Source organism: Cryptosporidium muris, genomic scaffold (assembly GCF_000006515.1).
Source record: "Cryptosporidium muris RN66 scf_1106632373433 genomic scaffold, whole genome shotgun sequence".
NCBI classification, from domain to species: domain Eukaryota; phylum Apicomplexa; class Conoidasida; order Eucoccidiorida; family Cryptosporidiidae; genus Cryptosporidium; species Cryptosporidium muris.
Window position 1 is genome coordinate 124,517 of NW_002196580.1, and position 26,923 is coordinate 151,439.

At 27.4% G+C, this 26,923-nt stretch overlaps 9 protein-coding genes across 9 annotated transcripts, besides 14 other annotated features; 4 read left to right on the top strand and 5 right to left on the bottom strand.

Annotated features, from left to right (window-relative positions):
* Nucleotides 1-612: 612 nt before the first annotated feature.
* Nucleotides 613-6,888, top strand: CMU_031450 (phosphatidylinositol 3- and 4-kinase family protein; the record flags this gene model as incomplete). The annotated part of the gene is made up of 2 exons (XM_002142317.1): nt 613-1,044; nt 1,099-6,888. The coding sequence occupies 2 exons, from the start codon at nt 613-615 to the stop codon at nt 6,886-6,888; spliced, it is 6,222 nt and encodes a 2,073-aa protein (XP_002142353.1).
* Nucleotides 1,256-1,285: a sequence feature (AT_rich).
* Nucleotides 2,175-2,203: a sequence feature (AT_rich).
* Nucleotides 4,674-4,704: a sequence feature (AT_rich).
* Nucleotides 5,852-5,873: a sequence feature (AT_rich).
* Nucleotides 6,235-6,257: a sequence feature (AT_rich).
* A 176-nt stretch (nt 6,889-7,064) lies between the features above and the next one.
* Nucleotides 7,065-7,118: a sequence feature (AT_rich).
* Nucleotides 7,119-7,774: 656 nt separating this feature from the next.
* On the top strand, nt 7,775-10,027 carry CMU_031460 (endonuclease/exonuclease/phosphatase family protein; the record flags this gene model as incomplete). Its single annotated transcript, XM_002142318.1, has 1 exon — nt 7,775-10,027. The coding sequence occupies one exon, from the start codon at nt 7,775-7,777 to the stop codon at nt 10,025-10,027; it is 2,253 nt and encodes a 750-aa protein (XP_002142354.1).
* Nucleotides 10,028-10,762: 735 nt separating this feature from the next.
* Nucleotides 10,763-12,154, top strand: CMU_031470 (uncharacterized protein; the record flags this gene model as incomplete). The annotated part of the gene is made up of 1 exon (XM_002142319.1): nt 10,763-12,154. The coding sequence occupies one exon, from the start codon at nt 10,763-10,765 to the stop codon at nt 12,152-12,154; it is 1,392 nt and encodes a 463-aa protein (XP_002142355.1).
* Nucleotides 12,155-12,728: 574 nt separating this feature from the next.
* Nucleotides 12,729-12,805: a sequence feature (AT_rich).
* A 21-nt stretch (nt 12,806-12,826) lies between these two features.
* Nucleotides 12,827-12,849: a sequence feature (AT_rich).
* A 342-nt stretch (nt 12,850-13,191) lies between these two features.
* Nucleotides 13,192-13,948, bottom strand: CMU_031480 (uncharacterized protein; the record flags this gene model as incomplete). Its single annotated transcript, XM_002142320.1, has 2 exons — nt 13,192-13,843; nt 13,908-13,948. 2 exons carry the CDS (start codon nt 13,946-13,948, stop codon nt 13,192-13,194), a joined length of 693 nt encoding a protein of 230 aa, XP_002142356.1.
* Nucleotides 13,949-14,048: 100 nt separating this feature from the next.
* Nucleotides 14,049-14,070: a sequence feature (AT_rich).
* A 126-nt stretch (nt 14,071-14,196) lies between these two features.
* On the bottom strand, nt 14,197-16,941 carry CMU_031490 (adenosine monophosphate deaminase, putative; the record flags this gene model as incomplete). Its single annotated transcript, XM_002142321.1, has 1 exon — nt 14,197-16,941. One exon carries the CDS (start codon nt 16,939-16,941, stop codon nt 14,197-14,199), a length of 2,745 nt encoding a protein of 914 aa, XP_002142357.1.
* Nucleotides 16,465-16,488: a sequence feature (AT_rich).
* A 538-nt stretch (nt 16,942-17,479) lies between the features above and the next one.
* Nucleotides 17,480-17,540: a sequence feature (AT_rich).
* A 340-nt stretch (nt 17,541-17,880) lies between these two features.
* CMU_031500 (uncharacterized protein) lies at nt 17,881-21,015 on the bottom strand (the record flags this gene model as incomplete). The annotated part of the gene is made up of 1 exon (XM_002142322.1): nt 17,881-21,015. The coding sequence occupies one exon, from the start codon at nt 21,013-21,015 to the stop codon at nt 17,881-17,883; it is 3,135 nt and encodes a 1,044-aa protein (XP_002142358.1).
* A 290-nt stretch (nt 21,016-21,305) lies between these two features.
* CMU_031510 (uncharacterized protein) lies at nt 21,306-21,992 on the top strand (the record flags this gene model as incomplete). Its single annotated transcript, XM_002142323.1, has 1 exon — nt 21,306-21,992. The coding sequence occupies one exon, from the start codon at nt 21,306-21,308 to the stop codon at nt 21,990-21,992; it is 687 nt and encodes a 228-aa protein (XP_002142359.1).
* A 365-nt stretch (nt 21,993-22,357) lies between these two features.
* Nucleotides 22,358-22,393: a sequence feature (AT_rich).
* Nucleotides 22,394-22,586: 193 nt separating this feature from the next.
* On the bottom strand, nt 22,587-24,389 carry CMU_031520 (uncharacterized protein; the record flags this gene model as incomplete). Its single annotated transcript, XM_002142324.1, has 1 exon — nt 22,587-24,389. The coding sequence occupies one exon, from the start codon at nt 24,387-24,389 to the stop codon at nt 22,587-22,589; it is 1,803 nt and encodes a 600-aa protein (XP_002142360.1).
* Nucleotides 24,390-24,496: 107 nt separating this feature from the next.
* Nucleotides 24,497-24,534: a sequence feature (AT_rich).
* Nucleotides 24,535-24,638: 104 nt separating this feature from the next.
* On the bottom strand, nt 24,639-26,666 carry CMU_031530 (endonuclease/exonuclease/phosphatase family protein; the record flags this gene model as incomplete). The annotated part of the gene is made up of 1 exon (XM_002142325.1): nt 24,639-26,666. The coding sequence occupies one exon, from the start codon at nt 26,664-26,666 to the stop codon at nt 24,639-24,641; it is 2,028 nt and encodes a 675-aa protein (XP_002142361.1).
* Nucleotides 26,667-26,704: 38 nt separating this feature from the next.
* Nucleotides 26,705-26,733: a sequence feature (AT_rich).
* Nucleotides 26,734-26,923: the final 190 nt, after the last annotated feature.

Consider the following 26,923-nt stretch of genomic DNA (forward strand, 5'->3'; position numbering starts at 1 on the left):
AGTGTTCATTTTCAACAGTTCAAGAAAAACAGTCTTCCAAAAAGGTAAAAAACCGGAATTTACAGCTTATTACAAATGACAAGTATGTTGTGAATATTCTTCACTTCTACTGAAAACTACATGCACATTTATATACCGGTATTTAAATGCATATACGTAATACATCTTTCAATATAGAAAAAGGTCTCACTTTAACATTCAGAGATTACACTAAAGTTGCATCTGAATATTTAATTTATTTAGAGAATAATTACTTCTGCAAAATCAAAGATTAGTTTGCTAATATGATTTTTATTACCAATATTCCATTTTCCTCTTTTTTATTCAGAGTTAAAGAATATATTTAGAGGGAAGGGGGAAGAAACATATAAAGTTGAAGTAGTATTTATACTAATAAATTTATCCATATGAATTATCCCAAAGAAATAATAAGACCACCCGGAAGATTCTAAGAGTTAGAAATATAGGGGGGAAAAATGAGGGGAAGGGGGTCAGATACTAATATTGTGACGGTAGTTACTACAAAAAATTGTTCTACTTTCTCATAGGGAATTAAATGCTAATTTCTATGGTATTTTTGGATTTTTTAAGAAATAATTCCCCATTGATCATATGTCCTGTGGTTCTAGAAACTTCTGGTCATGGGGTCAAAAAGACTCTATAGAATATCTATTGAGTATCAATGATACTTATGGCAATGAAGAAACAATTGAATCATTTATTAAATTATTGAAATCCTTCCTTGAAAGTCATATTTATGGAGATAAATCAACATCTGAAGAGTCTAATTCATCATTATTTCCACAAACATTTTTCTTAAATTCTGATATTGTCCAGATACAAGATAATGCCATATACTTAAAAACTCCACTAAATAATATTTTTAGTCAACCAAAATCCTTCAAAAAGGCTTTATTTATGAAATTAATCGATATATTTAGTGGATATTACATATCAATATTAGGTGATATTAGGGAAGCGATGCTATATATTGGCCCACCGTATATTAAAGGGAAGATGTGTGACAATGAACATGATTATGATGTAATCTGTGTATATATAGCGCTATACTTAATATTTATTTCAGCATATATTGAGGACGGAATAGATATAGAGGCAAATGATATTTTAATTAACAAATTGGAGATAAGGTGGGTTGATTATTTCATTGATTGTTCAAATGTATTGTTAGAATATTTAGAAGATAACTTAAAAGCTGATTTAATAGGGAATTCAGTGGAAAAATTGGCTCTGCTATATATTTTAATATTATATATAATAATTTCTCACTTTAAATCAGATAAATACACTGGAAATTACTTGGAAATCGTGAATAGGATGCAAGCTATGGAGTTCTCTAATTACGAATTGTATTATTGGTTTGTAACTATTGTTATTCAAATTAGGAATTTAGGTATATATAGCTTAGAATGTGGCGATTGGTTTTTTGATTTAATATTTAAATACCAGTATATCCAATATGGATGGATATATTATAAGCAGTTTACTTTTAATATGATTATGCGAGGTAATTATGATGCAAAAGTATTAACCTTATGTAAAAAGTGGGTATCTGTAGATCAACCATTATTGAAACAAATAGTAAATTTATTGATTAATAAGAATATAAGTCTAACCCAAAGAAAGTTTGAAAGTGTAACAAAACCTGTAGCAGATAGAATGGAAAGTTCGTTATATAAGAATGATCCTGATAAAATTAATATAAAAAATGAAGATGGAGATAATTCGTTAGGAGAGTGTATAGTATGTGAAGATTTCCAGAAAGATCATGAAAATGATGATAGTATAGATACTTTGAATAATTTATGTTATGAACTTATATTTTTGCTTTCTAATACATTAGGTATAGTATTTAAAGACAATACTATAATGACAGTACTAGATAACAATTATAAGCGCAATGGACAATATGTTGAAGTATTTGTGATAGTGGATTTATTGGAGGAAATTATTAGTAATAAGAAATTTTACATAAATCATAAGATATTCAATGAGTCACTAAGATTACTAATATGTAATATTGCTACCTTGGCAGCCTTATATAATCCTAGAATTGGTTATTCAACTGTAAATATGGATGTAATATCAAATAACATTGAAATTTCATATTTTAAGGATATGAAATTCAGAAAGAAACTACATAATCATCATTGTAATTTATTTTTAAAAATTTTTATTATTACTGATACATTGATATCTAGATCTAAATCTATATCAATTGATAATCCTTCATATTCATTACTTTCTATATCCTCATGTTCATCACTATCTTCTTTGTCACAATTGTCCTCATCATCTTTAGATATTTCACTATTCCTTATACTATGGACAAATTATTCTTTACTAGCATATAGAAATTATACTTATTTCTATTATTATGGATCAATCCTTAATAATGCAATGTTAAGATGTTTTGGGAACTTGGTTAAATTAAAATATTCCTTAGATGTATTATGCGAAATTACATTTTTAATGTCTGATGAAACTAAAGGAAATATACCATTAATATTTTATTCTAAGCTTCACTTCATTAAGGTATTGTGGACACAAATGTGGAGAATATATTGCTTAGAAATAAAGGATATCTACTTTGAACAGGAGGAAGATAATGTAGAAAATTATAGATTTTATTCGATACCATATATAAAGTACTTTGTTGAATTCCTTCTAATATTTGATAAAGTAGCTAATACAACCAATATCATGGATGATGCTGAAGAGGATCACTCTGAAGAATCTTTAATATTTATGGATTACCAGATGATTGAACTCGTTAGTGTCATTTGCTCGGCATTGTTCAAAAATAACTTAGATTCTGTTGATAATAAGATCTGTTCATTGATGGCAATAATTTCAATTCTTGAAGATCCTTCTATTTTTGCAAATTATATACATAGTCGGATAATAATGTCACAAAGTATAGATTATAATTATATTCGGGATTGTCTGAGGAAGTATAGTAAATATTGGAATTGTAATATTCGAGTGATATTTTTTGCATCAATAGTAGATCTCTATATTATTTTGCAGAAACAATCTCTTTTTAGTATTATCAAGAGTTTAATATTTATATTTGATGGTGACTCTGGAGTTTTTGAAAAAAGTTTTTATTTGTACAAAATTAGGGTAATAAGAAGTATGATCTCAAACAGTGACTACTTACTTCTTCAGGATAAACTGATAAATACTGATTTATATTCTATTTCTGACTTGGACTCAGATTGTCTAGTAAAGGATGAGATATTCTTTGGATGTTATTCAATTGATTTATATAGTATAATTCAACGTATTCAACATGGTCTAGATGATACGTCAATATCTGCTTCTCCATCATCTCTTTCAACTACAATAAACAAAAAACACTCTTCACTAGTTATAACGGATTCGGAAATTATATATGACTTTATTACTAAATTAAACCCATTATATGAACGATTAATCTACAATTTAGATGAAATTAATTCATACATAAGATATATAGGGAATTTGATATACCAATACTACTATTATGTATTTAATTCAACGGATTTTAGAGTGCATATTTCTGAATTTACTAAAAAGTTCGCCATTGAAAGTATATTGGATAATTTTGAAGATAGTACGAAGTATGTTGGTGATGAACACTTTTTGTGTGATGAACAGAAATCTAGAGATCTTGTTCTTTATAGTAAGTTGATAATTAGATTGGTATTTATTTCTGTTTGGATTATATGCAAACAAAGTAGAAATAAGTTTAAAGATTTGTCAAGACTTTGTTTATTTTCAATTGTCCCAAGCTTATTTGGTCTAGATAAAACAGACGGCATAAATAAATCTAAGTACTTCAGTAGTAATATACTAGAGCAATATCAGCTAACTAAGACTTACCTATCTTATATATCAATAATACAGTCACTATTATTCTCCCTTGATGCAGATTCAATTTCAGCAGAGATAAAGAGAATAACAAGCTGGGATAACTTAAAATGCTTACAAATTTATCTTATTCTTTGTTTTTTAAATGAAAGTAAAAAGAATCACATTAATTATGACAGATTTTACTGTATAAATATTAGGAATTTATTCACTTATATAAAGTATACTGATGATATATACTTTAGGGAAATTGAATCTATACACAATTCGAGCAATATTGAATTAATTAAAGTTCAGAATCAACATGAATCTATAGAGTCTATTTTACTTCACAATTATATTCTCTTCATATCTCTTGCTTTATCGACAATTACATTATTCTCAGAAATCAGAAGTTACTGTAATAGAGTAACTACATTCAAATACAAGCAGGGAAGTGTAGAATTCGATGACTTAACTGAGGATTATGAAGAGTTAATTAACAATTTAATCTCTTGTATATGGAACTTTTATGAAAGTTATCCAACATTAAAGGATCTATTTGTAAAAGTGTTTCTAAGTAATATTGCTACAACTGAAATATTCGAAAATGTATGTTCACAACTGTATAATAAAATTTACTGGCAAAAACTATTAAGTAGATGTAAATTTAAAAGTGAGGTGACCCACAATGAAAATTTAAAAGTGAATAATTTATCTATTAATCAATATATCGCCATTGAGTATATTATGGAATACTATATATGTAATAATACAACATGTGAAATTGAAAAATATATAGACACTATTTTAGCCTCTATAATAAATAATAAAGTATTTAAATTATATGAATCTTGGTTATTATTGTCATTCTGGAAAAAGTATCCAAATAGATTTTATAAGCATATAAAACTTAATGGAAATACATGGATTTTTGACTTTATTATAGAATACTTGTTTAGCTGCTCATTAATGCTTAGAACTGAAGAGAAAAGTTACAAATCAAATAATAATAATCCAACAATGTATTTACCAAACTTTGATTTGTATAACTTGTTTTCATTTTTGTTATATAATTACTACCCTCAATTATACCATGACAGGCTAAGTAATAGGCTCTTAAAATTCTACCTAATGAATCATGTATGTTTGAAAAGGAATAAATTCAGATTTGAATCAAAAAATTGGGTACATAAAGTTCATAGCAAATTTGAATACTGTGATCAAAATTTTATTGACTATCTTCATTATATTGGTCATTTATTGCCAACAAAGACAGTTATATATCTTCTATGTAATCAGTTTGCATCGGAAAAAAAGAAGATCTTTTCTTCAATTTCTCATCATAGCCATTATTCACTCAATAGTACAGTAATTATTTATAGTTGTATGAAGTCACTTCTGCGTGCTAGTATTAAAGATTGGGAGCTATTATTATTGCAATATATTGAAATTATTAAGAGTTCTAAAACTAATTTTGAACTAATACTTTTGGGATTATTAGATATGGCATTATATAACTCTGAATTTGCTCAGATATTATCTCTTTATGCAAATGATATGAATTCAAGTAGAGTACAGTTACTTCAAAAGTGCATTTTTGAAGAGAGTTGTTGGCTATCTGATTATAATAATAATCTAATTATACATACAAACAAAGATATTATAATAAATAGGATAAAGACAATAAATATACCAGAAGATACATTATTGCATAGATTTTCTGGATTATCTTCGTTATCAGATATTTCTAAATTATTTGATCTGTCACAACCCAATATACAATTTACATTTTTTTATATACTATGTGAACTTGGAGAAATAGTAACATCCAATTTTAAAAATGAGAAAAATCATACGAAAGTAATAACGGATAAATGTAAAACAGTTGAATGGACAAATTCAAAAAAAAATTTAATAAGGAAAATAGAGATGACCCAGCAATTAAATAACTTAGTATGTGAAGTAGTCAATATGCCAGAATTTAAAGACTTGCAATTTTTAAATATTAATTTATTGAAGTCTAATTATCTAGATACAACATGTATGGCAATAAACAAAGTGCAGAAGCTACGAATTCTTCAAAGTGCAAAAAATATTCCATATCTATTATCACTGGAACTAATCAATGATGGAAATGCAAATAAGGAACCTCACAACGAACTGAAACAGTACGGATTATCAGTAAAAGGGCGTTCTGTATCAGTAATGGATTTATCAGATCCATTTAAAAGAAAGTGTAATATAAATGTTATTATTAAATCTAATGATGACTGTCGTCAGGATGTAATAACAATGCAATATATTCACGTATTCCAAAGAATATTTAGTAGCTGTGGTATACCTGTATGGCTGTATCCATATAGAGTATTACCAATGATAATAAAAAATAAAAATAATAAGTACATATATGGCGGTATAATTGAATATATAGAGAAAAGTATATCTTTACATGAAATACATGAGAAACATCCAGGAGGACTTAAAGAATACTTTCAAAAAACTTTTGTACAAGATAAATCTAAAATATCCTATCAACAAGCACGATATAATTTTATAGCTAGTTTAGCTGGTTATTCAATTGCATGCTATGTATTACAGATAAAAGATCGTCATAATGGGAATCTATTAGTTACAAAAGATGGTCATATTATACATATTGACTATGGATTTATATTTGACATATCTCCTGGAAATAATTTACATTTTGAAAGAGCTGCATTCAAAGTGACTCAAGAGATGTTGGAATTAATGGAAAATGAAGTTGATTTATTTGATGATTTGTGTTTATCTGGTTTTCTTGCAGTTCGGAATCATGCTGATACATTGCTATCACTTACTCAATTATTGTTAAATAGTGGCATTCCTTGTTTTAGAGGTAATACAATTGATAAACTCAAACAAAGATTGTTACTAAATTTAACTCAACAGCAAGCTTCAAATTTATTTGCAAAGAAAATTCATAATGCTCATAATCACATCACAACTAAAGGATATGATCTTGTGCAATTTATTCAACAAGGTATTAGGTAATACTTAAGAAATTGAGCTAAGAATATGGATAGCTATTTTTAGTATTATCATTGACTTTGTTTAAAGAATAATAAACCAATATATGAATGAAAAATGAAAATATTGTATGGCAGAATAAGCACTAAAATTTCCAATCTAAAAATAAAAGTTGAATGATCATTTCACTAACTTAAATCTAATTTAGTTATTTTTATTTATATATTAAATATAAGTTATTTATATTAATAATAGCAAATGTATTGAGTATTTGAGTTATCAATAATGCAAATAAGTAGTGTTCATTTAATATATTTTCGAATTATCCTGTTTGCATAGGTTATATGAATTCACTAAATAAGAAATTTCAAGAAGTCGAATTATTACCAATCTCTATTTCTTCTTTTATAAGTAACTACAATATATATAATATTAACTCGAAACTTCTAAATTAAGTAGTAAAATTCATCTAGATAAAGCAAAACGTTATATATTTTATTTAAATGGCCATACAAACATTCAAATATATATCAGTTTTAATTTAAAATTGAAGGAATTTAAAGTTGGCTGCTGAGATAACTTTAATAATCGGCGAAATACCTAAAGTTATATTACTCTGATTAGGTGCAATCTATAAATCCATACATGTAGAATTTATACCGCGGTATCCTTCCCGGTACCTAAAATAACAAATATAGTATTATGGCGCCTTAATACGCTATAGTATTTTGTCCTGTCGTTTTGCGTTGAACTATTAATGAAGCAATTTTTTCTCTTTGAGTAGCATTATAAAAGTGCTTGAAAGGAGTCAATATTATCAATGAATTGGCTCATTACTTTTATGTTATAGTAAAAAATATTTTATGTTAAGGACTTAGTTTTAAGTCGTAAGACTATTGATAGTTTTATTATGAGAAAAAGTAGCAGTAATAATATGACGCTTACAGTAAGGGAAGACCAAAGATATAGTAATTTAAGTGATAGTATTAGAATTCCTAACAATACTGGATCAAATAGTGATAAATCAGCTCCTTCTAGAAGATCCGATTTCATTGGGATTCTGAATACTCAACCTTCACTAAATTCTGGTATCACATTGAATTCAAGTATTAATTCTGATTCAGTACTTAGTGCGGAGTTATACCGCTGTGACTTAATGTATGTATCATCTCGTAATAAAGTACCGATAACCCCAGTAGAAAGTTGTGAGTTACAACCCATAGTTATCGTGAAGGACAATTTAGGTAGGTTATGGGATGATGATGATGATAATCCAGATAATCCTGTAGTAAATGGTTTAGCTACTATAATTTATCGTTGGAGCAGAGGTCCATCTAGGGCAGTTTGTACATTTCATCCAAGTCAAATAGCAACTTTACAATGTGCAGTAACTTTGAGATGTTTCTGTAGCTCAGAATGTTTTAAGAAAGGTTTTAATCAACTACGTCGTTTCTATGATGCTAGAGGAATGAATCCTTTATCACCACATCCAAATAGTCATACATATGGTGTTCCTTGTAAACCATTTCAATTTAATGATCCAGATAATTCACTTAGAGATCGAGATGATGCTCATATAACACTACTACTTAGGACAGGTTTAGTTCATTTGTCCGAGAATGATGAGGAGTGGATATTAGTCGGTGATCAGAGGAATTATATACCAGTACCTGAGGATGTTGGACATCAATTAAGATTAGAAGTACATATTTTGTCTAAAAATCAATTTCAACGTGTAAAAGCTGCAAATATTTCTAATTTTGGTTTTATCTCTAACAATTTAGGGAATTCAACAGTAAAATGTAGATCAATTAAAAAGGATATAATTAATTTAATAGAAGACTTTGAGAAAAAACCTGGAACATACTCATGTATAACAACAGCTTGTTGTGTTCCTAATCTACCACATGCCCCCCCTAGGAATATCTTATCTATACCAACAGTAACTAATAATAATCACCAAAGTAATGGAAATGTTGGCAGTTTAGCTAGTAATTCTCGGTTTAAAGTTTTATCTTGGAATATACTAGCTGAAATTTATGCAAGTCAAGAGGCATTTCCACATTGTGATGCTTATATGCTCTCTTGGACATACCGCAAAACTAGGATAATAGTGGAAATACTTAGTCACCAACCAGATATCGTCTGTTTACAGGAAGTACAGACTGAACACTTTGATGATTTCTTCAAACCGATATTACAGCAATATGGATATGAAGGGATGTATAAACAAAAAACAACTGAAATATTCACATCTGGAAGTGGTAGAAGAAAAGATGGAAAGTATACTATGGATGGATGTGCAACGTTTTATAAAACAAACAAATTTATAGCAAGAGAAAATTACTCACTAGAATTCTCGGCTCTTATTAAAGAAGCTACTCATAGAACCTTACCAGCAGAAGTTAAAAATAACCCTGCTGCAATTAAACGACTTCTAAAAGATAATGTTGCAGTCGTTATTCTTTTAGAATATAGACAATCTGATGGTAATAATGGATCTTGTTTAAATAGTGATAATAATAATGGAAAGAATTCTGGTAATTCATGTGTATCTTCAAACTCTACTCCATTACAAGTTATCATTGCAAATACACATATTGTTGCTAACCCTGAAGCTAATGATGTAAAGATATGGCAGGCTCAGACGCTTGTATCTGTATTGGAGGAATACCTTCATGACTGTTATAGACGTCAGCCTGTTTTGCCTGGATTAATTATATGTGGAGATTTCAATAGTACTCCAGATAGTGCCCTGTATAGACTACTAGCAACAGGTACTTGTGATAGAAATCATAAAGATCTTGCTATGGATCGTCATGGATTATTGGCTGATTTACCATTAGGTCATTCTATGAGACTTAGAAGTGCATATTCAATGGCAAGAGCTGTTGTAGAAGGTCACAATCCAAATATTATCCCACGTTCAACAGAGACTTTAGAGCCTCTATTTACTAACTATACACCAAATTACTTGGGATGTTTAGATTATGTCTTTTATACTGATGAGAGACTTCGTCTTGGTAGTATACTGGAGTTATTAGATGAAGAGGCGCTAATTAAGGAGGCTTCTGCCTTACAACTTCCTGATTGGTCCTTACCAAATCCACAAAGACCTTCTGATCATCTTCCTTTACTTACAGAATTTGAATGGAACAACTAAGACGTAACTTTGACTATCTTACATGAATTATAATCCCTGAATTTAATTCTTACAATTAAATGAACTCCTATCCTCATTTATACGGATTTGAGCTAAACTTAATTACTATTAGATTTAGTTATGCCATGTTTTTATAGCTTTAATTGTCTTTTTTAAGTGAAAATGTTTAAATATATTTCTGGGAATCTTCTTTGTATATTTCTATGTTAAACTGGTATCACTCCTTCGTCGTTTGAATATTTATATTTATATGGGAGTTGTGTGGTTAAATGTGTAGTTCCTAATATAAATATTCCAGTAATATTTGATTTAAATAGCTTATTTGAGAAATTTCAACTTTTACAAGTAATCTTTAAAAAAAGAAAACATCAATTTAGACCCGCCACTATTAGGCGGGTTTATCTTGAAAAATAATACACGTGAATATTTTTTGTTTATTGTCTGGTTAAACTAAATAATTTTTGAGTATGAATAAACCATTAAATATACTTTTTACAATATGTGAAGTTTTAAGTCCTTTTTTATTATCTTGATAAATATTTTGGGGTTTTGAAATTTTTTTGAATACCTCGCTAATCTGTCAAAAATCGATGTTGGAATATCCACTAGCCTTTGCATGAAAAATGGGTACCTTTATATCTAAATGGCAAATTTACTAAGAGAGTTTTTTACTTATTAGATTTTGTTAATCTCTCAAGTCAAATTTTGTTGTTTAATATAAATTTTGTTGTGATAATGAGATTTCTATTAGCTAAATACAGTTACAAAGAGTCGCCATATTCACCACATTCTCAATATGAGGTATTATTTTTGGCAATCAGCTTTATTCTATGTGTAATATTGTCTAAATTAAGTTATATATATCAGAAAAGTAATCAACAAATATTTACATGTACATATCCAAGACATTTAATAGTAATGACTCATGGATGGGCTGGTACACCTGCTAATATGGATGTTTTAGCAAATAGAATAACAAGAAAGATTAATTATTTGAACCAATCACTGATAGATTCATCTAATGAATCTTGCCTACTTATTCATAAAGTTCATTCAAATTGGGGATATTTTAGAAGTATATTTATAACATCTGATGGTATTGAAAAGGGAGCTTATAGAATGGCAAATGAAATAGTTAGTGTTATTAATCATTATCCTACACTAAGAAAAATCTCATTTGTTGGTCACAGTTTGGGTGGTATGTATAATAGAGCTGTATTACCACTACTTGCGGATACAATAAGGGATGAAAAAAATAAGATAATTTTAAGAAATCATTACTATTATGAAGTGCTAAAGAATAATAATTACAAATATAATCATGATGAACACTTAATAGCTGGTTTAATTCCAATAAATTATATAACATTTGGGACTCCACATAAAGGTGTATTAAGTGATTCATGTACATTTGGCTTTAACTTTTTACAGGAAATTCTTCCATTACATTGGATTTTATTATTTCCAACAATAGCTCAACTGTTGTACTTAGATCACAAATTGGTCATTAATGATGATGATAAATCACATATTTTCACACCTAGTGTTCCAATACTTTACGAAGGAACAAGAAAATATCCCAATAATTTAAAGACTAAAGAGCCATTACTACAAATTATGACTAGTAATTTTGATTTAATTGATCCATTATCTTGGTTTAAGCATAGACATGCTATTGGATCTATAAAAGGTGATTTGTTAGTACCACCCACTTCTGCATCTTTAATTCCTCTTTGCTTATATAAGAATAGCCAGCAGTTATTTTTAAATTTTAACCAGATTAATAAATCAGATTTGATACATTATAATATAAGTAGCATCCATCTTAATATGAATAAAGGTAAATCAGTTATAAATTGGATTACAATACAACAATCAAGAGTAAATAATTTGGACATATACAGAGATAATAGAAATACTGAGATTGACAATAATTTAGATACATTAAATTATTTTTCTTTAGATACACTAAATTGGACTAAGACTTCAGTTCTATTTAATAGCAGATTTCACCAATTTTTTTCTCATCAATTAATGATGTTTTGTTTTGAAAATTGGGGACACTTTTTACTTGGAAATAATTTTCAGTTGGTAGACCACATCATTAATAATATGAAGGATATATAAAATATTTCATCTTCTTAGTATATATGAAAGAAGATGTTTTTGAAAGAAAATAGGTTTGTTTTTTGAACTATTTTTCAGAGTTTGATTAGAGTAATAATTCAAATTAGTTTAATTCTTTAAATTAAACTAGAAAAGAAGTAAACAAATTAAGTTGCTAAATTATAAAATTCATATAATCTCAGTTAAATATTATATTCAGGCCATTCTTAATTCTATATTACTATTGGACTTTCCAAAATGAAAGGGATTCATTTTATTTTATTTCAAGCCTTCATTGGTATATACTTTATTTGTAACTAAGTCTATTATCTCTTTTAATTTTATCAATTATAATTGAGTAAAGAATTTGAAGTTCTTTATTAAGTGATATGCATATTTCATTGTATTAATACTAAGCCGGAATATTGATTATTTGTACTAAATAGAATTAATAATTGTTATACCTATTATAATGGTAATCAGATTAACTTATTTTTTTTTGCATGCATAATAATTGATATGAATATTAATATACTCCAGATTATATTACTAAATTCATTATTTAATCAGGATGTTTGGCTAATTTAGTTAATGCAATAAATTATGTTATATATTTAGATTTAAACAAATTATATATTAATATATCTAATTAATTTATAAATTATAAATATTGGATGTCAGAAATTCATCATGATTAATTTTAATAAATTAATATTGAAGATCTAATTATACAGGTATAGAGAATCCCACACAACTCAAAAATGAGATACCATCTATAAATTGAAATAAGAGAATAAATTGCGTTATATTAATTTATCAGATGAAAACTATATCTAAAACTAGCTTTTTTAAAGTATAATAATAAGAATAAGGAGCGAAATTGCAATTACTAATAGGTATGCCAATAATTTTAGCTCTTTCCAAGCTGAAATTAATGTGAAGATGATATTATTAGAAGTGAACTTTTAGCTTTAAATTAGAAATCTCACTTTAAAAAGACTTACTAGATATACCAAAGACCTTGGACATTTTTTGCAAAACTTTATTCATTCTTATATCTATATATGGAGACAAGTGGTGATATATTGACAAATTAATACATTATTTTGCAAAATGATAATTACTTTGTATCTATTGAGGGTTTGTAATGGCATTTTACACTTACTCTCTGTATCTAAATCGTTGTCAAGATCTTGTATTAAGTGATTTTGTTCATATAATTCTTGTGATATAATATTAGCTGCGTTATATAACTTCTTAGTATTTTTAGAAATTATTTCTAGATGTTCAAGGTTTGGGTCAACTTGTTCGAATTGAAATTCACTATCAAGATTTTTTGGCTTATTTTCAAATAATAGCTCCATATTCATTTTATTTTGTGCATATATTTCATTCTCAATGGCACTTTTTTGCAAATTTTTCATATCTAATTTATATTCACCAATTATTTGTTTATAATCCTCAATGTTTTGTATTCTTCTCTCAATTTCATCTTCAGAAATTTCTCGGAATTTCTCTGGATGTGCCCTTACAGTCTTTATGGTTGACTCTAGTATGCTAATAGTCTTTTCTATCTCATACAATTCATATACTATTACATCATAAAGATCAGCTAGATACTTTTTTTTGCTGTAATTCTTAACAAAAGTAACTTTTCCCTTGTATTGTTCGTACAATTTTGTTACTTTCTCAATATTTCGCTCCAATTCCCTAAAGGTACCGAAATAGACAGTATCAATATCAATAACTATAACTGTTGATATTAAAAACTTACCCCCTTGCCAGATTGTACGGATCCTCAAATAAATTACTCATATTAATAGTTTCTAATTCAGTAGATATAGATGATTTTTGAAATATTTTATCACTATTCTGTCTGTCCCTCTCAAATAGAATTAAGATGTGCGCGAACATGTATTTAATATTAAATAATTTATGCAATAAGCATAAATAGAATAAGTAATTGTACAAATATTTAGTGGATCCGAGTATCAATATGAAGTATATTTAGCCTCTTTATGTTTATTTTTACATGTAAATTTATTATAAAGTCATCAATAAAGTTACTCATCGTCATCTGTATTCACTATAGATGATGAGAACGAAGTCTGTATTAATGATGAGTGAAAAGAAGATAAATTATCATCCATATCACTTTGTATTTTTTGATTATTTGAAGGTATTTGGAAAGTAACATGAGAGTTATTGTGTGAACAATTATTACTTAAAATATTGTCATTCATAATGCGTTCAATTAGATTGAATTCACCCAAAAGCATATCTCTTCTAAACTGCAATCTAATATTTGGAACATTAGACTTATATATGTCATTTAAATAGACTGGATCAAATTTACATATTATTTTATGCGGTGCATAATTAAGATAATTTGGTTTTTTCACTCCAATCCAATTTGCTTTTTCTGTAGAGCTAAATCCTGATTGTAATACTGAATTCCTTGCAACTTCACATAAGTCAATGCTACTAAACTTCCAAATATGCGCTGCAATAGAGTATTCTTCTAAAAGTGGCTCATCAGTAAAATGAAATATTAAAGGATCATCAGTAGATAATGAAACATTAAGTCCAACATAAAAAAATTTTGGAAATGGATTTTTTGTAATTTCCAGAAATAATGCATTATTAGATACTGGTGAAATAGCAATCCCAATTTGTTTAAGGTAATACAAATATTGTAAAACTGGACTTTTCTTGAGTAATATTCCGTGATTAATAGCATCAGCTAATATATACATAGTAGCTAAATGAGATATATTACCAGCTTCTCCACAATGAGGCCTGTATTTCATAGGCTTTAGACCACGACTATACATAAGCTGATTTATCACGTTTATATTGCTATACATATAAAATCCCCAGTAAGCATATGGAGGATTCTCTCCATTGTTCCAAAATTCTGGATCATTTAAATCCCCATCAACCATTGTATATTTACTTTGCACACTTTCATCATCAACAGAATCCCAACCAACGATATTTTTAAGTAATAAGTATATCAATGGATATCTTTTTGGAGTTTCTAGTGCTTTAATTAATGGTAAAAAAATATTATTCAGCATTTCAGCAAAATTAGACACTTTACCTTCTGCATAAAAAACATGATATAACCTAGGTACCTGTATTAGCCACTTTACTTGACTACAGTATAACCTATTTTTATATAGCCACTCAGACAACTTCTGCCATTCATTCATATCTTTGCCATATATACTTATTCTCCATTCTGCAAATTGACATTTGGTCTCTTTTAAATCTTGCATAACTTCTTGGGTCAATTCTGCCAAGTATCTCCCATTAATCATGTTGTCATACTTCAAAAATATTTCTCGAAATATATTGGAACCAAAAGGATTATATTTTTCTTTGAATCTATCGAAACGCTGGAAACAGTGTCCAATAGATTGCATATTTAAATTATCTATAGATGCCTCCATTTTACCAATACCAACGACTTGCTCAAATATCTCTCTCAATGTCTTTTTGCCACAAGTATTTTCATCATAAGTTACATACTCATCTCCATCACGATCGAAACATTTTCTTATAAATTTAAGGAGATGTTTTTGACTCATACAAGCCGAATGGTGTACATGCGTATCTACTTTGTATATATTGTGAAAACCTGTACACATATTATTTCTACCTTCTTCTAGCTCAGTTTTTCCATTAAACATTGTATAAAGCTGATAACTTTGTGCTAAGTATTTTAATCTATGATATGTATAGCTTTTGACTATAGGATTTTGAACTAATGTCATAACTTTCCTCATGCATTCCAAAAATTTACTCACTGATTTACACTTGGTTTCACAAAATGGTTTTGATATTTCTGTTAGAATTGTATTATTTATTAATTTAATTGGTAATTTATTATCAAATACTCTCGTATTTATTTTTTGAATTGACCTGTTGGGTGATGTATCATCTTGTGAGTCAGAAGTACATTTATAAGATATAAGTCTATCTGAAAGACAAAGAGTTCTCTCTTTGTACTTCCATTGTTTACAATTTTTAATTTTATTCTGTTCCATTCTTTTCTTGTAACATTTTTCAGTCTTTTCAGTGCAAACAGCACTGTCACTATTTGTATTAAGCCAATCATATTCCATAGTATTAGAACTTTTATTATATTTGGATTTTTTGATCTTCTTAATCATCCCAGGATTATATAACAAATTCTTATCAGTAATCCATTTTATACAAAATACACCCTTTATCATTTCATACTTTATATCTATAGAATCAGGAGTATTTTCTAGTAATAAGTCATAGTTATTGTAATAAATCTGATTTTTATCTTCATCTACATCTTTTTTATTTAAAAAATTAAAATTGTTACCAGTATTTTCATCTTGTATACTAGGCCACTGTATAACCCATTCATCTCTAATTTTCAAAACTTCACTGATAAGTTCTACTGCTAATTTCATTTCCTCATCAGATCCAATAGTATGCAAGAAATCTTCATTAGGAATAAATCTGATGTAATTTACTGAATTTTGGTAACTTTTAGTATTACTATCCTGATTTAAATAGTTTTCATTATTACTAATGCAAATATTATCTGCATCTCCACGAATTTCTGAAATCTGATCTATATGCAATCTTCTACATGGAGTAGTCTTATTATTAAAATTCCCCATATATGAAACATTTACATCTTCTTCTGCAAAAAAACCATTTCTTTGTAATGTACTCCAAGTAAGCTCCTGAGATGGTGGTATAGCCTGTGAAATGATGATGTTCTCTTTTGATTTAGATGATAAATTTTGCAAACCTAGTGTCATTCCAATCCAAACCTGATTTTCTATTTATTCCTCCAGTTATTCAGGTTAAAGTACAGTTTTTTTCATATTTAAATAATACTATTAGAGCGATTCTTAAAATTTGAGATGTTTGCGGCAATTATTCAAAGATTGTCAGATAAAATAACATGCAAAAATGACATGTCATTGCTGATACTATAAATAAATGTGGATTAGAAAGTGTAAAAGTATGTAGAAATTGCCTTCTTGATACATACAATAGTAACTTTAATACTTTTATATTAGATTAATATTATATGACATTTCTTTTATAACTATCAAAGTTTCTGATGAACTTTTTTCTTATAATTTTATACTCAAAATATAAAAATCAATATACTTTTGCAATAATTAATAATATTTTAGGATATTTCACACATATAAACCTCAAATATTAAGTAATTACACTTAAATTAAAAAAATATTGGCTGTATAATAAATACTTTTACAATTTCAAGTATAAAGACTAATGAATTATAACATTTAATTGTAACCCCTTGTTAAATGAGGATAACTATACTTTAATAATTTAGTAATTAGTTTAATTTAATTTTTTGTTGAATATTTTAACTTTAAATATAGATTTTGATGCTTTTTTAGAGGAACAATATTAGGATGAAGTAAAGATTGAATTTAATATAGAATCTTTATATCTTCTGAAATCTAAAATTTAACCAAGAGAACTGATGTATATTTATTATATGAAATTGACTTATTATTTATTTACTGAATAGTCAAATTCAAGATATGTGAATCTATACTGATTAGTCATATTGTAAAATGTTACTCGAATTTTAAGTCTTCATAGTACGATAAAATCCGAGTGGTCAAAAGGGTGCCAGAATTTTTAATTTTGGAGCTTTTATATTTACGCAGTAACATCTTCAGTTTATATCAAATATATATATCTTTGTATATATATCAAGGTTCAATCAATGTAAATAAATCTATATTCTCAAATGGAGATGGAGAAGTGAACTGAAAATTAAATTCAAAGTTATCCTCTTTTTGAAATAATAATCTGGGATCACTAGATGATACAAGTGGCTCTGTTAACTTTAATTCATCATAAAAATCATGTTTGTTAAAAAATACCAGTGATGTACATTTTAAATTATTTCCAATTATATCATGGTAATTGTTAATATCCATATTAATTGGTTCATTTAAAGTAGTATTAGAATATGTCTCATTTTTAATTATTAAATCAGTATCTAAATATACTGGATGAATTAAAGTATTTTGATCATTAGTTTTTGAGTTTTCAGAGGAATTGGAGTAGCTAATTTCGTAGTTATGGCTGTTGCTAGTGAATGTATGTTCATTATTGACATCACTATGATTGGCGTTACTTAATGAAAGGCTTTGTAATAATACTGTAGGTTGTGTAATATATGTTGATACTGCTTCTCTATATGCATTTGTTACAATTTCTGGTGATGCTTGAGGTCCAATTTTCTTAACCCAGTGACTAAGTGATTTTAGTGCATCTATTCCTCTTTTACTAGTACCTTTATATGCTGACATCAATTTCTTACATAAATGATCCTCATCTTGAAATAAACTCTTCTCACTTTTATTCATTTTATTCATAGTAGTATACTTACCCTTTAATTCAGTCTGAGATTGAAATATACAAGCTTGTTTCAAGGCTTTCTTAACACCTCCATATATTGCTGGATTGAAAGATTTAGTATTTATTTGACTAAATTCTCCAGAACGTCTATATGAAACAATAAATACTCGTCTACTTGGTACCCAAATAATTCTCTTTGGAAATGGTTTTAAACGATTAGCTTGCTCAGTGAAGCTTGCAATACTATCTTTATCACTATCTCCTGAAAAATTATTATCCATCTTTCTTTTATATTTCTGCGCCTTTGCATTAGCTTCACGCTGTTTTCTAAGCCATTTAACTGCTAAATTGAAGGCTTCGAGTACCCCCCTACTTTTAACTGAGAACCATGCTCTCTTCTTATTATACATTATCTGGAAACCAAATCTTTTTGAGCAAAACTTAATATTAGACGAATAAGGAGGTACTAATAAGATTTCAGCCTGTCGAATAATCTCATGCTCATCCAGAATCATGGAATCCACTTTTTCATTGGATTTCACATATATCTCATCCATAAATTCAACTGGAGAATAAGGTATAGAATTTTTAAATGACTCCGCAGAAAGACTATTAAAACTTTGAATACTATTTTGTACACAATTTTCCAATGTTTCGTCATAACCCAAGTAACTATTTAAATTAGATTTATTCGTTATAACTTCACCTGTTTCAAAATACTTTGGCTTCTTATTCTTCTTTAAATAGAAGTCATGTGACATGTATGCCAAGTTATCACTGTTTTCATAAATTAAGACCTTCTGTTGCTCATATTTGAGTTTTATTGAGCAAATTGCAAAATAGCTTTTGATTAGGCCATAGTGGTCTTCAAATAATGGAGATACTGATATATACTCCTGGTTTTGAAAATTCTTAGTAGATTCTGTAGTACAGTTTAAACTTTGCAGATATTTACCTGAATTATAACTCTCATAATTACCAGATACAAAATACTTAGAGCTACAAGCAAAGTAATATCTCCAACTTCGAGATTCCGCATGCCACTTTATACCATAAGGATATGGCATTAGTAGATTAACTTGATGCTCAATCTCTAATGGTATTGGAATCCTGATTATATAGTCAGAATTTTGCTGTTTTAGTATCCATTTATCAAAAAAAAAGTACAAAAATACCGGTTTAGACAGGTAGCACTTATAACTGGATTTATCACTAAATTCTTCATCTAGCATCTGAAATTCGCTTATTAGATCTTGACTACATTCTTCATTTGAAATATAACCTTGAACAAGTAATGCATCAATAGATAGATTCTCATTAGAAAGTGGTCTAAGAAATTTATCAGAATCCAAATGTTTATTCACCACCTTGGGGTTATTATATTTGTTACAATTTATATCTGAATCTTTAAAATTAGTCAATATTTCATCCTCACAACAGTCAATTTTGTTTTCTTTAATCTCCTGTATATTATTAACAAACTCAGCTTTGGGTTCAGTACTAATATTGTAAATGGAAAGTAGTTTGTATAATTTTTTTTCATTACTTATACTCTTCCACTGATCAAGCCATTTTATTTGGCTATTTGAGAGTCCATATCCTTTAAATTCACTATTATCTATTATAAAAACTAACGCATTTTTGTAAACCCATGATATATATTTTTTACTCACACTTCCTATAATATCTCCACAGAAAGTACAGTTTGATCCATTTCTACAGTTAATTGTATAATGTATCCAATTTCTTATACTATGATCATTATAGAAAAAATTATTGCTTGCATCTGCTTGTTTTTTTATATTGTATCTGCTGATATTGCTAGTATCCAAAATATCTGGTGATGTACCACCTGTATGTGTTTCATAGCTAGCTGGTGACTCAATATATGAATAATGATTAATTGATTGTTGATAACTAACTTTATTTTTGATTCGAGCCCTCATTAATTGATCACCAAAAGTTGCCATTATTAAGTCCATATTATTCTTTACTGATAGTACTAATTCATCTCCTGGGTATATATAAATATTCGGTAAAGAAGTGATATAAAATTTATTATCTATGACTTCTAGCTGGCAATTACTATCACTACTGTCTTTCCATGTTCTTTGTACAAAACTTAATATTCCAGTACCATCACGAGTGTCTATCATTAAGTTGCTATTCCTTGATCTCCAAACCCAATGTAATGAGCTATTTAACTCGGTAAAACAGTATTTTAGGTTATTTTGGATCAATTTATCAGCTTTTATGAACTCACCAAGTATTTCTCCAAAAACTATACGCTCATTAAATTTACTTTTCAAGGTTTTATTTCCAATATACCTAACTCCGTAGCGTAAATAATCTTGATTATCTATATTTCCATGTTCTTCATATAATCCTAAATATGGCTCACACACTTTATCAGACTTTAAAATAATTCTCCTGCCTGTAGATTTCCAGACTTCTTCAATTGACTTCTTTTCAACTAACATGGATACTAACAGCTTCTGTTGCTTATTCTTTATCTCATGAACAGATATTTCATTTAATTAAAAGCATTTCAAATCTTCAACTTCTCCTTTTAATTATAACAAAATAGATAATAACTCAATATTGTGGGCGTTGCTAAATCTACGAATTCTTGTGGGATTGCGTCTAATACCGGTATCTTCATATGCATGCAACTGTGCATGCATGCAATTTTTTTACTTGGTTTTTTCTATAATAGGTATCGAGCTTTAATCCAAGTTATGATTTTTATTAAAGTGAAAAAATAACCTAAATGAATAATTTAGACGAGCTATTTTTGTGTGGTATATTTGAATGTATATATACTGAGGATTATGGTGAGATAAAACACATATCACCATCATCATCGTTTTATGAGAGTTTAAGCTTAGATAAATGCCCAAAATATATAAATCCTTATTATTTAGACATAACATTTGATGGGATAAAGAAGATTGAAAATCAATTCCATATTGTATTAAGATTTAATAATACATCAAATGTAATATCCATAAAACTACTGAAAATGTATATTCTATATGTTGGAATGCCAGTCCAAATTAATCAGTTAGGCTGTCATTTGCTTAGTAAATCAAATATTTGGCAAAAAAATGAAAAGAGAGCTAGTCTTTCGGGGTCTTCAGTAAATCCAGAACCACCATATTATAGAAGTATAAGGATTGTTGTGAAACTCATGGGTGAAGATCAATTTGGAAAATCAGATGTAAATAATGATGAATTTAATAAAACTAGTTTTTACAATTTTAGGATATTAGTAGATTACAGTATTAGTTTGGATAACTTGAAATTATATTTAAAGAAAAGACAAGCTTTTTCCAGTATAGTTATGCAGCCCAAAGAAAGCTCTACCAAGAATGAAGATATTGAAGAGTTATCTGAATATGATGATGATAGTTATTCAACTGAAGATTCGCCATTACCAACTATGGGCCATCGATAAATATAACTTACTTTTCATAAAACCTTAAAAAAGGTAAAAAAAAAGACAAATAAATAAAGAATTTTTAACCATTTGCAAATAATTGGCACTTTTTCTATTACTCTATAAAAAAAGCAATAATATTATTATTTACTCTAGTTTTGATATTTATTATTACATAATATTCATCATACATTCATAGAATTTCTACATATTTAGAACTGATTAATACAAAAAAAATATAAATAATTCCATTTTATTCCAGTTATGTGTGAGTTATATAGTGCATGTATTAAGTATGTATTTTGGAAAAAGAATTTAAATATCTATTATTAATTTGGATAGTATCTTATTATATATACTACCTTAAATTTTACTTCATAATCTATAATTTAAAATGATTTTTTTAAAATGTAATATTTCAACTTTGTAAATAGTGCAGCTTTCAGTCAATTGATATTACTTATTAAACAATTAATATCAAGATATTCTCGGACCAATATATTCGAATATGATTTACATTAATATTCTAGATCACAAAAAGTTAATATATTCATTTTTCTCGTATCATAATCTCCATTATTTTATTCTTTATGTAGTAATTACTTTAAAAGTCTATTGCTTGCAATTTGTTGCCAAAATAACAATTTTTGCAGCCATTTTTGGTACCTCTAAATGCACTTTTTCATCATTTAGATATTCTTTCTCTTTGTCATAGGCAATTGCTTTCTTACTTTTTAAATTATTCAAATTAAAAGAGTTATATTCAAGCAAATTCTCACTTTTCAACTTTGAATCCTCATCGCTAAAAAGTGGAATATCTTCTGCAATAGTACAATTCTCATAATTCTTAAAAGTAGATGCTACTGATCTGGTAAAAGTGGATGAGCTTTGATTTACTTTTGATTGATCGCAAATTTGATTTCTAAATATAATTCGTTGATAACTAATATCCCCTTTCACTTTATTATTATCTAAAAACCATTTAAAATAAAAATAGATTATTTTGAAAAATGAAACTATATACTGTATTCTTAGTAGTCCAACTGAAAATATGACTATAGATAAACTCAATAATATTCTACTAATTGTTATATTCTCGCTTCTTATACATATTTCAAGTACCATTTGTAATGTTTTCATTGAAACTAATCCAAATATTCCATATGCTTCAGTTGTATTAATTTTGCACCTTTGATAAAATCCAATAATAGCAATCGTTGAAAAAATAATTGCCGTTGTTTCCTTTATACCTAAGTCAAATGTACTACTTATAACTAAAAATAAATTATTGATATTCACTCCTATGTTGTTTTGCAATAATATTCTAAATAAAATGAAGCATGGGAAAACTATAAGTACCTGTCCAAACGTCATAAATAAATGAATATAGGCATGACATAACTTTTTACTCAAATCCACTGACTTGACTTCATTGGTTAATCTTACATTATCATTGTAGAATTGAAAAATTTCTTTATATATCTTATTGCACATTAAGTGAAATAAAATGTCGTGTATTACAGGTATAATTAGTAGAGGTATCATGCTCAAATATGTTGATTTAGATAATTTATTCTCTAATAATATTTCCAATATAGCATGTATAGGTGTCAACATAAAGGTTGCTAAAAAGCATAGTATTAATGAAGTAAATTGTTGAAATGAAACAGGATTAACTAAGTGAGTAGTTTTATAATCATTCCTCAAATTAAGAATCTCCATATTTATTTTATCTAACACGTTATATTCTTCATTAGGTTGTTTCAATTCGTTTGTAATATTTTGACTAGATATTTTCGTATATTCTTTTTCTCTAAGCAAGAATACAATAATTAGAAGTATAAATAAAGTAGAAAGAGGTAAAAAAGGTTGGCATAGAAATATAAACTCCTTTTGAATTAATGATTCCATAAATACCTGTAAAATAAATGCAATACTAGAGATGCTCATCCAAAAAATTAGAAGTTTAATTATCTTTGAATTATCGCAAAGTAGCCTTGAGTAAGAATATGAACCAACCAAATATCCAGTAATTTCCGATTTCAAAAGGTAAATCTCCAATAATATGAAGGGTATAATAATTATAGATGTGAATGACCTTAATGAAATTATATCCAACAAATTTTTATTAATAGATACAATATCTGTGTTCAATAAGGAAAGCCCAATACCAGCTAGTAGCATTATATTATTTTCAATTATTGGTAAAATAACTTTTTTAGGATGAGGAGGAAATATTATATGCTGTTTAAATTGACACTCAGACATTCTTAAAGAATTTTTGTGTTTGAAATATTTTAAATCACTTTTTCTCTCTTCATTATAATTCTTTCTCTTATCAAATGTAAATAGCCTTTTTGCTTCCAGTTGCATCTTCTGTAGTACAACTGGTCTTCTAACATAGTCATGCTCCATTATAATTTGTTAATTATAAATAGCAGAAACTTCACAAAAAAAAATAAATTAATCTGCGTCGAATTTGAATTACAAATTTTATGCACACAAGCTTGTGTGCAAACATGTTTAATAACAAAATATAATTAAAAGATTAAAAAATAAAGAGATTTTCTTACAATAAACTCACAATGTAATAAATATAACCATAATGATTCATTAATATCTAAATCATCTAAACAATTATTATTTTTTTTGATTCTCTTATAATTATTTCTTGGTTTGAAATGTTAACTCAATACCAACTGATATATGATCTGAGGCATATTCAGGATTTGGTAACATTTTGTAAGGTTGAAGATCATCTTCAATAACTGGAGATAAATATCTGTTTATTTCAATCATAGTACCTTCTATATCTTTGGATTTGATTAAGTATATATAGTCTAATTGACCAGAAAATCCACTAACCAAATGTGTGAATGGATAAATTAAACAAGGATCCTGATCTTCTTTTATTTTACAATATGTATTTGAGGTTCCTATAGTATGTTTCATCTTAACACAGTCTGTTTTATAAGTATTGAGATTAAAGAGATCAATACAAGTATATGGTACTTCAATATCAATTCCAAATGAAGACTCCAAATTATATATCTTAGATGAAGAAATATTATTTTCTCCATTATTATATAGCATTGCATCATTCCAATCTAGATGCAAACAACTAATATGGCCATCAAGCAAAAGTCTTCTTGAACCAGAATTAGGAAGGGAATTAAAATCACCAAATAATAGTACATATACTACCTTTCCTGGATAATTTTGCTTAATTATTTCAAGATATTCCTTCACAAGATCCATTAATAATTTAATCTGTAATATTCTAACATGTCCACCATTAGGATGATAAAATAAATGAGTATTTATAACTAAATACATCGAACCATATATGCTTTCAGCTATAGTAAATTGGTATACTGTTGAAATATTATAAAAAAGATTTGTGAAAAATTGAGGCCACATAATACTTATTTTTTCTACTAAATCTGGATAATTTTCGATAAATCTGGAATTAAAATGAATGCAGTGTGAATTAATAATATTGAATTTATCCTTTTTCATAAAAGTTGCAACTCCACCCTTTTCTTTGTCTCTTTCCGCTATACACCCATTATAATTATAGTAAGCAAGTATTGGTTGATAAAATTGTACAAATGTAGAAGATTGTACTTCTTGAAGACACAAGATATCTGCATCTAAATCTATCAGTTCTTGAATTATTAGACTTCTTCTATATTGAGACTGTAAAGCATATTGTGGACAACTGATATACATTTCAGTTAGTGCCTTTGGTGTCTGGGTATATATATCAGCTAAAATATTGAAGGAGACTAACCGAATTTGTTCATCTTCCTGATTTGTTTCGTTAAAACCTCTAATAAAGTTCTTGATTCTTTTTTCACGCCAAATATTATGAATAGGTTCTAATATACTACCACAATAGTATATATACTGTAACATCTTGTTTGAAAATAATTTATTAGTTATTCGTAAAATTAAGTTAAATCGTACATTCAAATCATACTTATTCCTCAAATCTTCTAGTATTTTTTGACTTAAAGTACATATAAAACCAGTAGATATTACAATGGTATCTTTTGGTAATTCTGAAGGCAAATTGTTATTTAACATTTCTTTATCTTTATTCAAAGATTCTTTAACATACCACTCATATATAAAGTCTTCAATAGAACCATTACATAATGTTACTGAGGGTACTATAGATGATCCCCACCTAATATCGCTCTTAATTACTGCATGTTCAATCATTGGGATGTTCGACAAAATTGGATAAAATATTTCTTGAATATTAATATCTAAAAACTCAATATTTAAGGTGTAGGATACTTTTGGATTTAATAAATCACTACAAACAAATTTATCATTATCACTAATTATTTCCCCATCAGGTTTAATAATCCTAAATATTATATTAAAATTAGAACATTTTGAGGGTAATTTAATAGATTTCGCTTTTCTATTATAAGAAGTTTTTATATGCCTTTGAAAGTTAATTGATAGTCTTCTTAGAAAAGAGGTAACCTTCTCATTAGGTTGTCTAACCATTGCAAATGATAGGATAGAATGGACACCTTGGTCAGATTCCCCAGTATTTTCATTAAAATATTTAATAAACTCTGGAGGTAATGAAATGATCAACTTGACTAATATGGATTTATCACCTTTTTGAGATAATAACAAATACCCATCTTTATTTACTTTATCATTACACATTCTTGTTATTTATAATTCTTAATATATGTAAAGGCTACTATAAATTCTTAATATTTTATTTTAATTTCCAAATTAGCTTACATTGTATTAGAAATAACTTAGTAAATTTCTCAAAATATATCCTTTAGAAATTTTTTTTTCCGCGTAAAGCTATGCAATATCATTTTTTATTTTGGGAAATTTTAGAATAACAATTATATGCATATTTTTAGTAGGTTTAAAATATTGTTTTTTTGATGAATTAATATATATCTTAG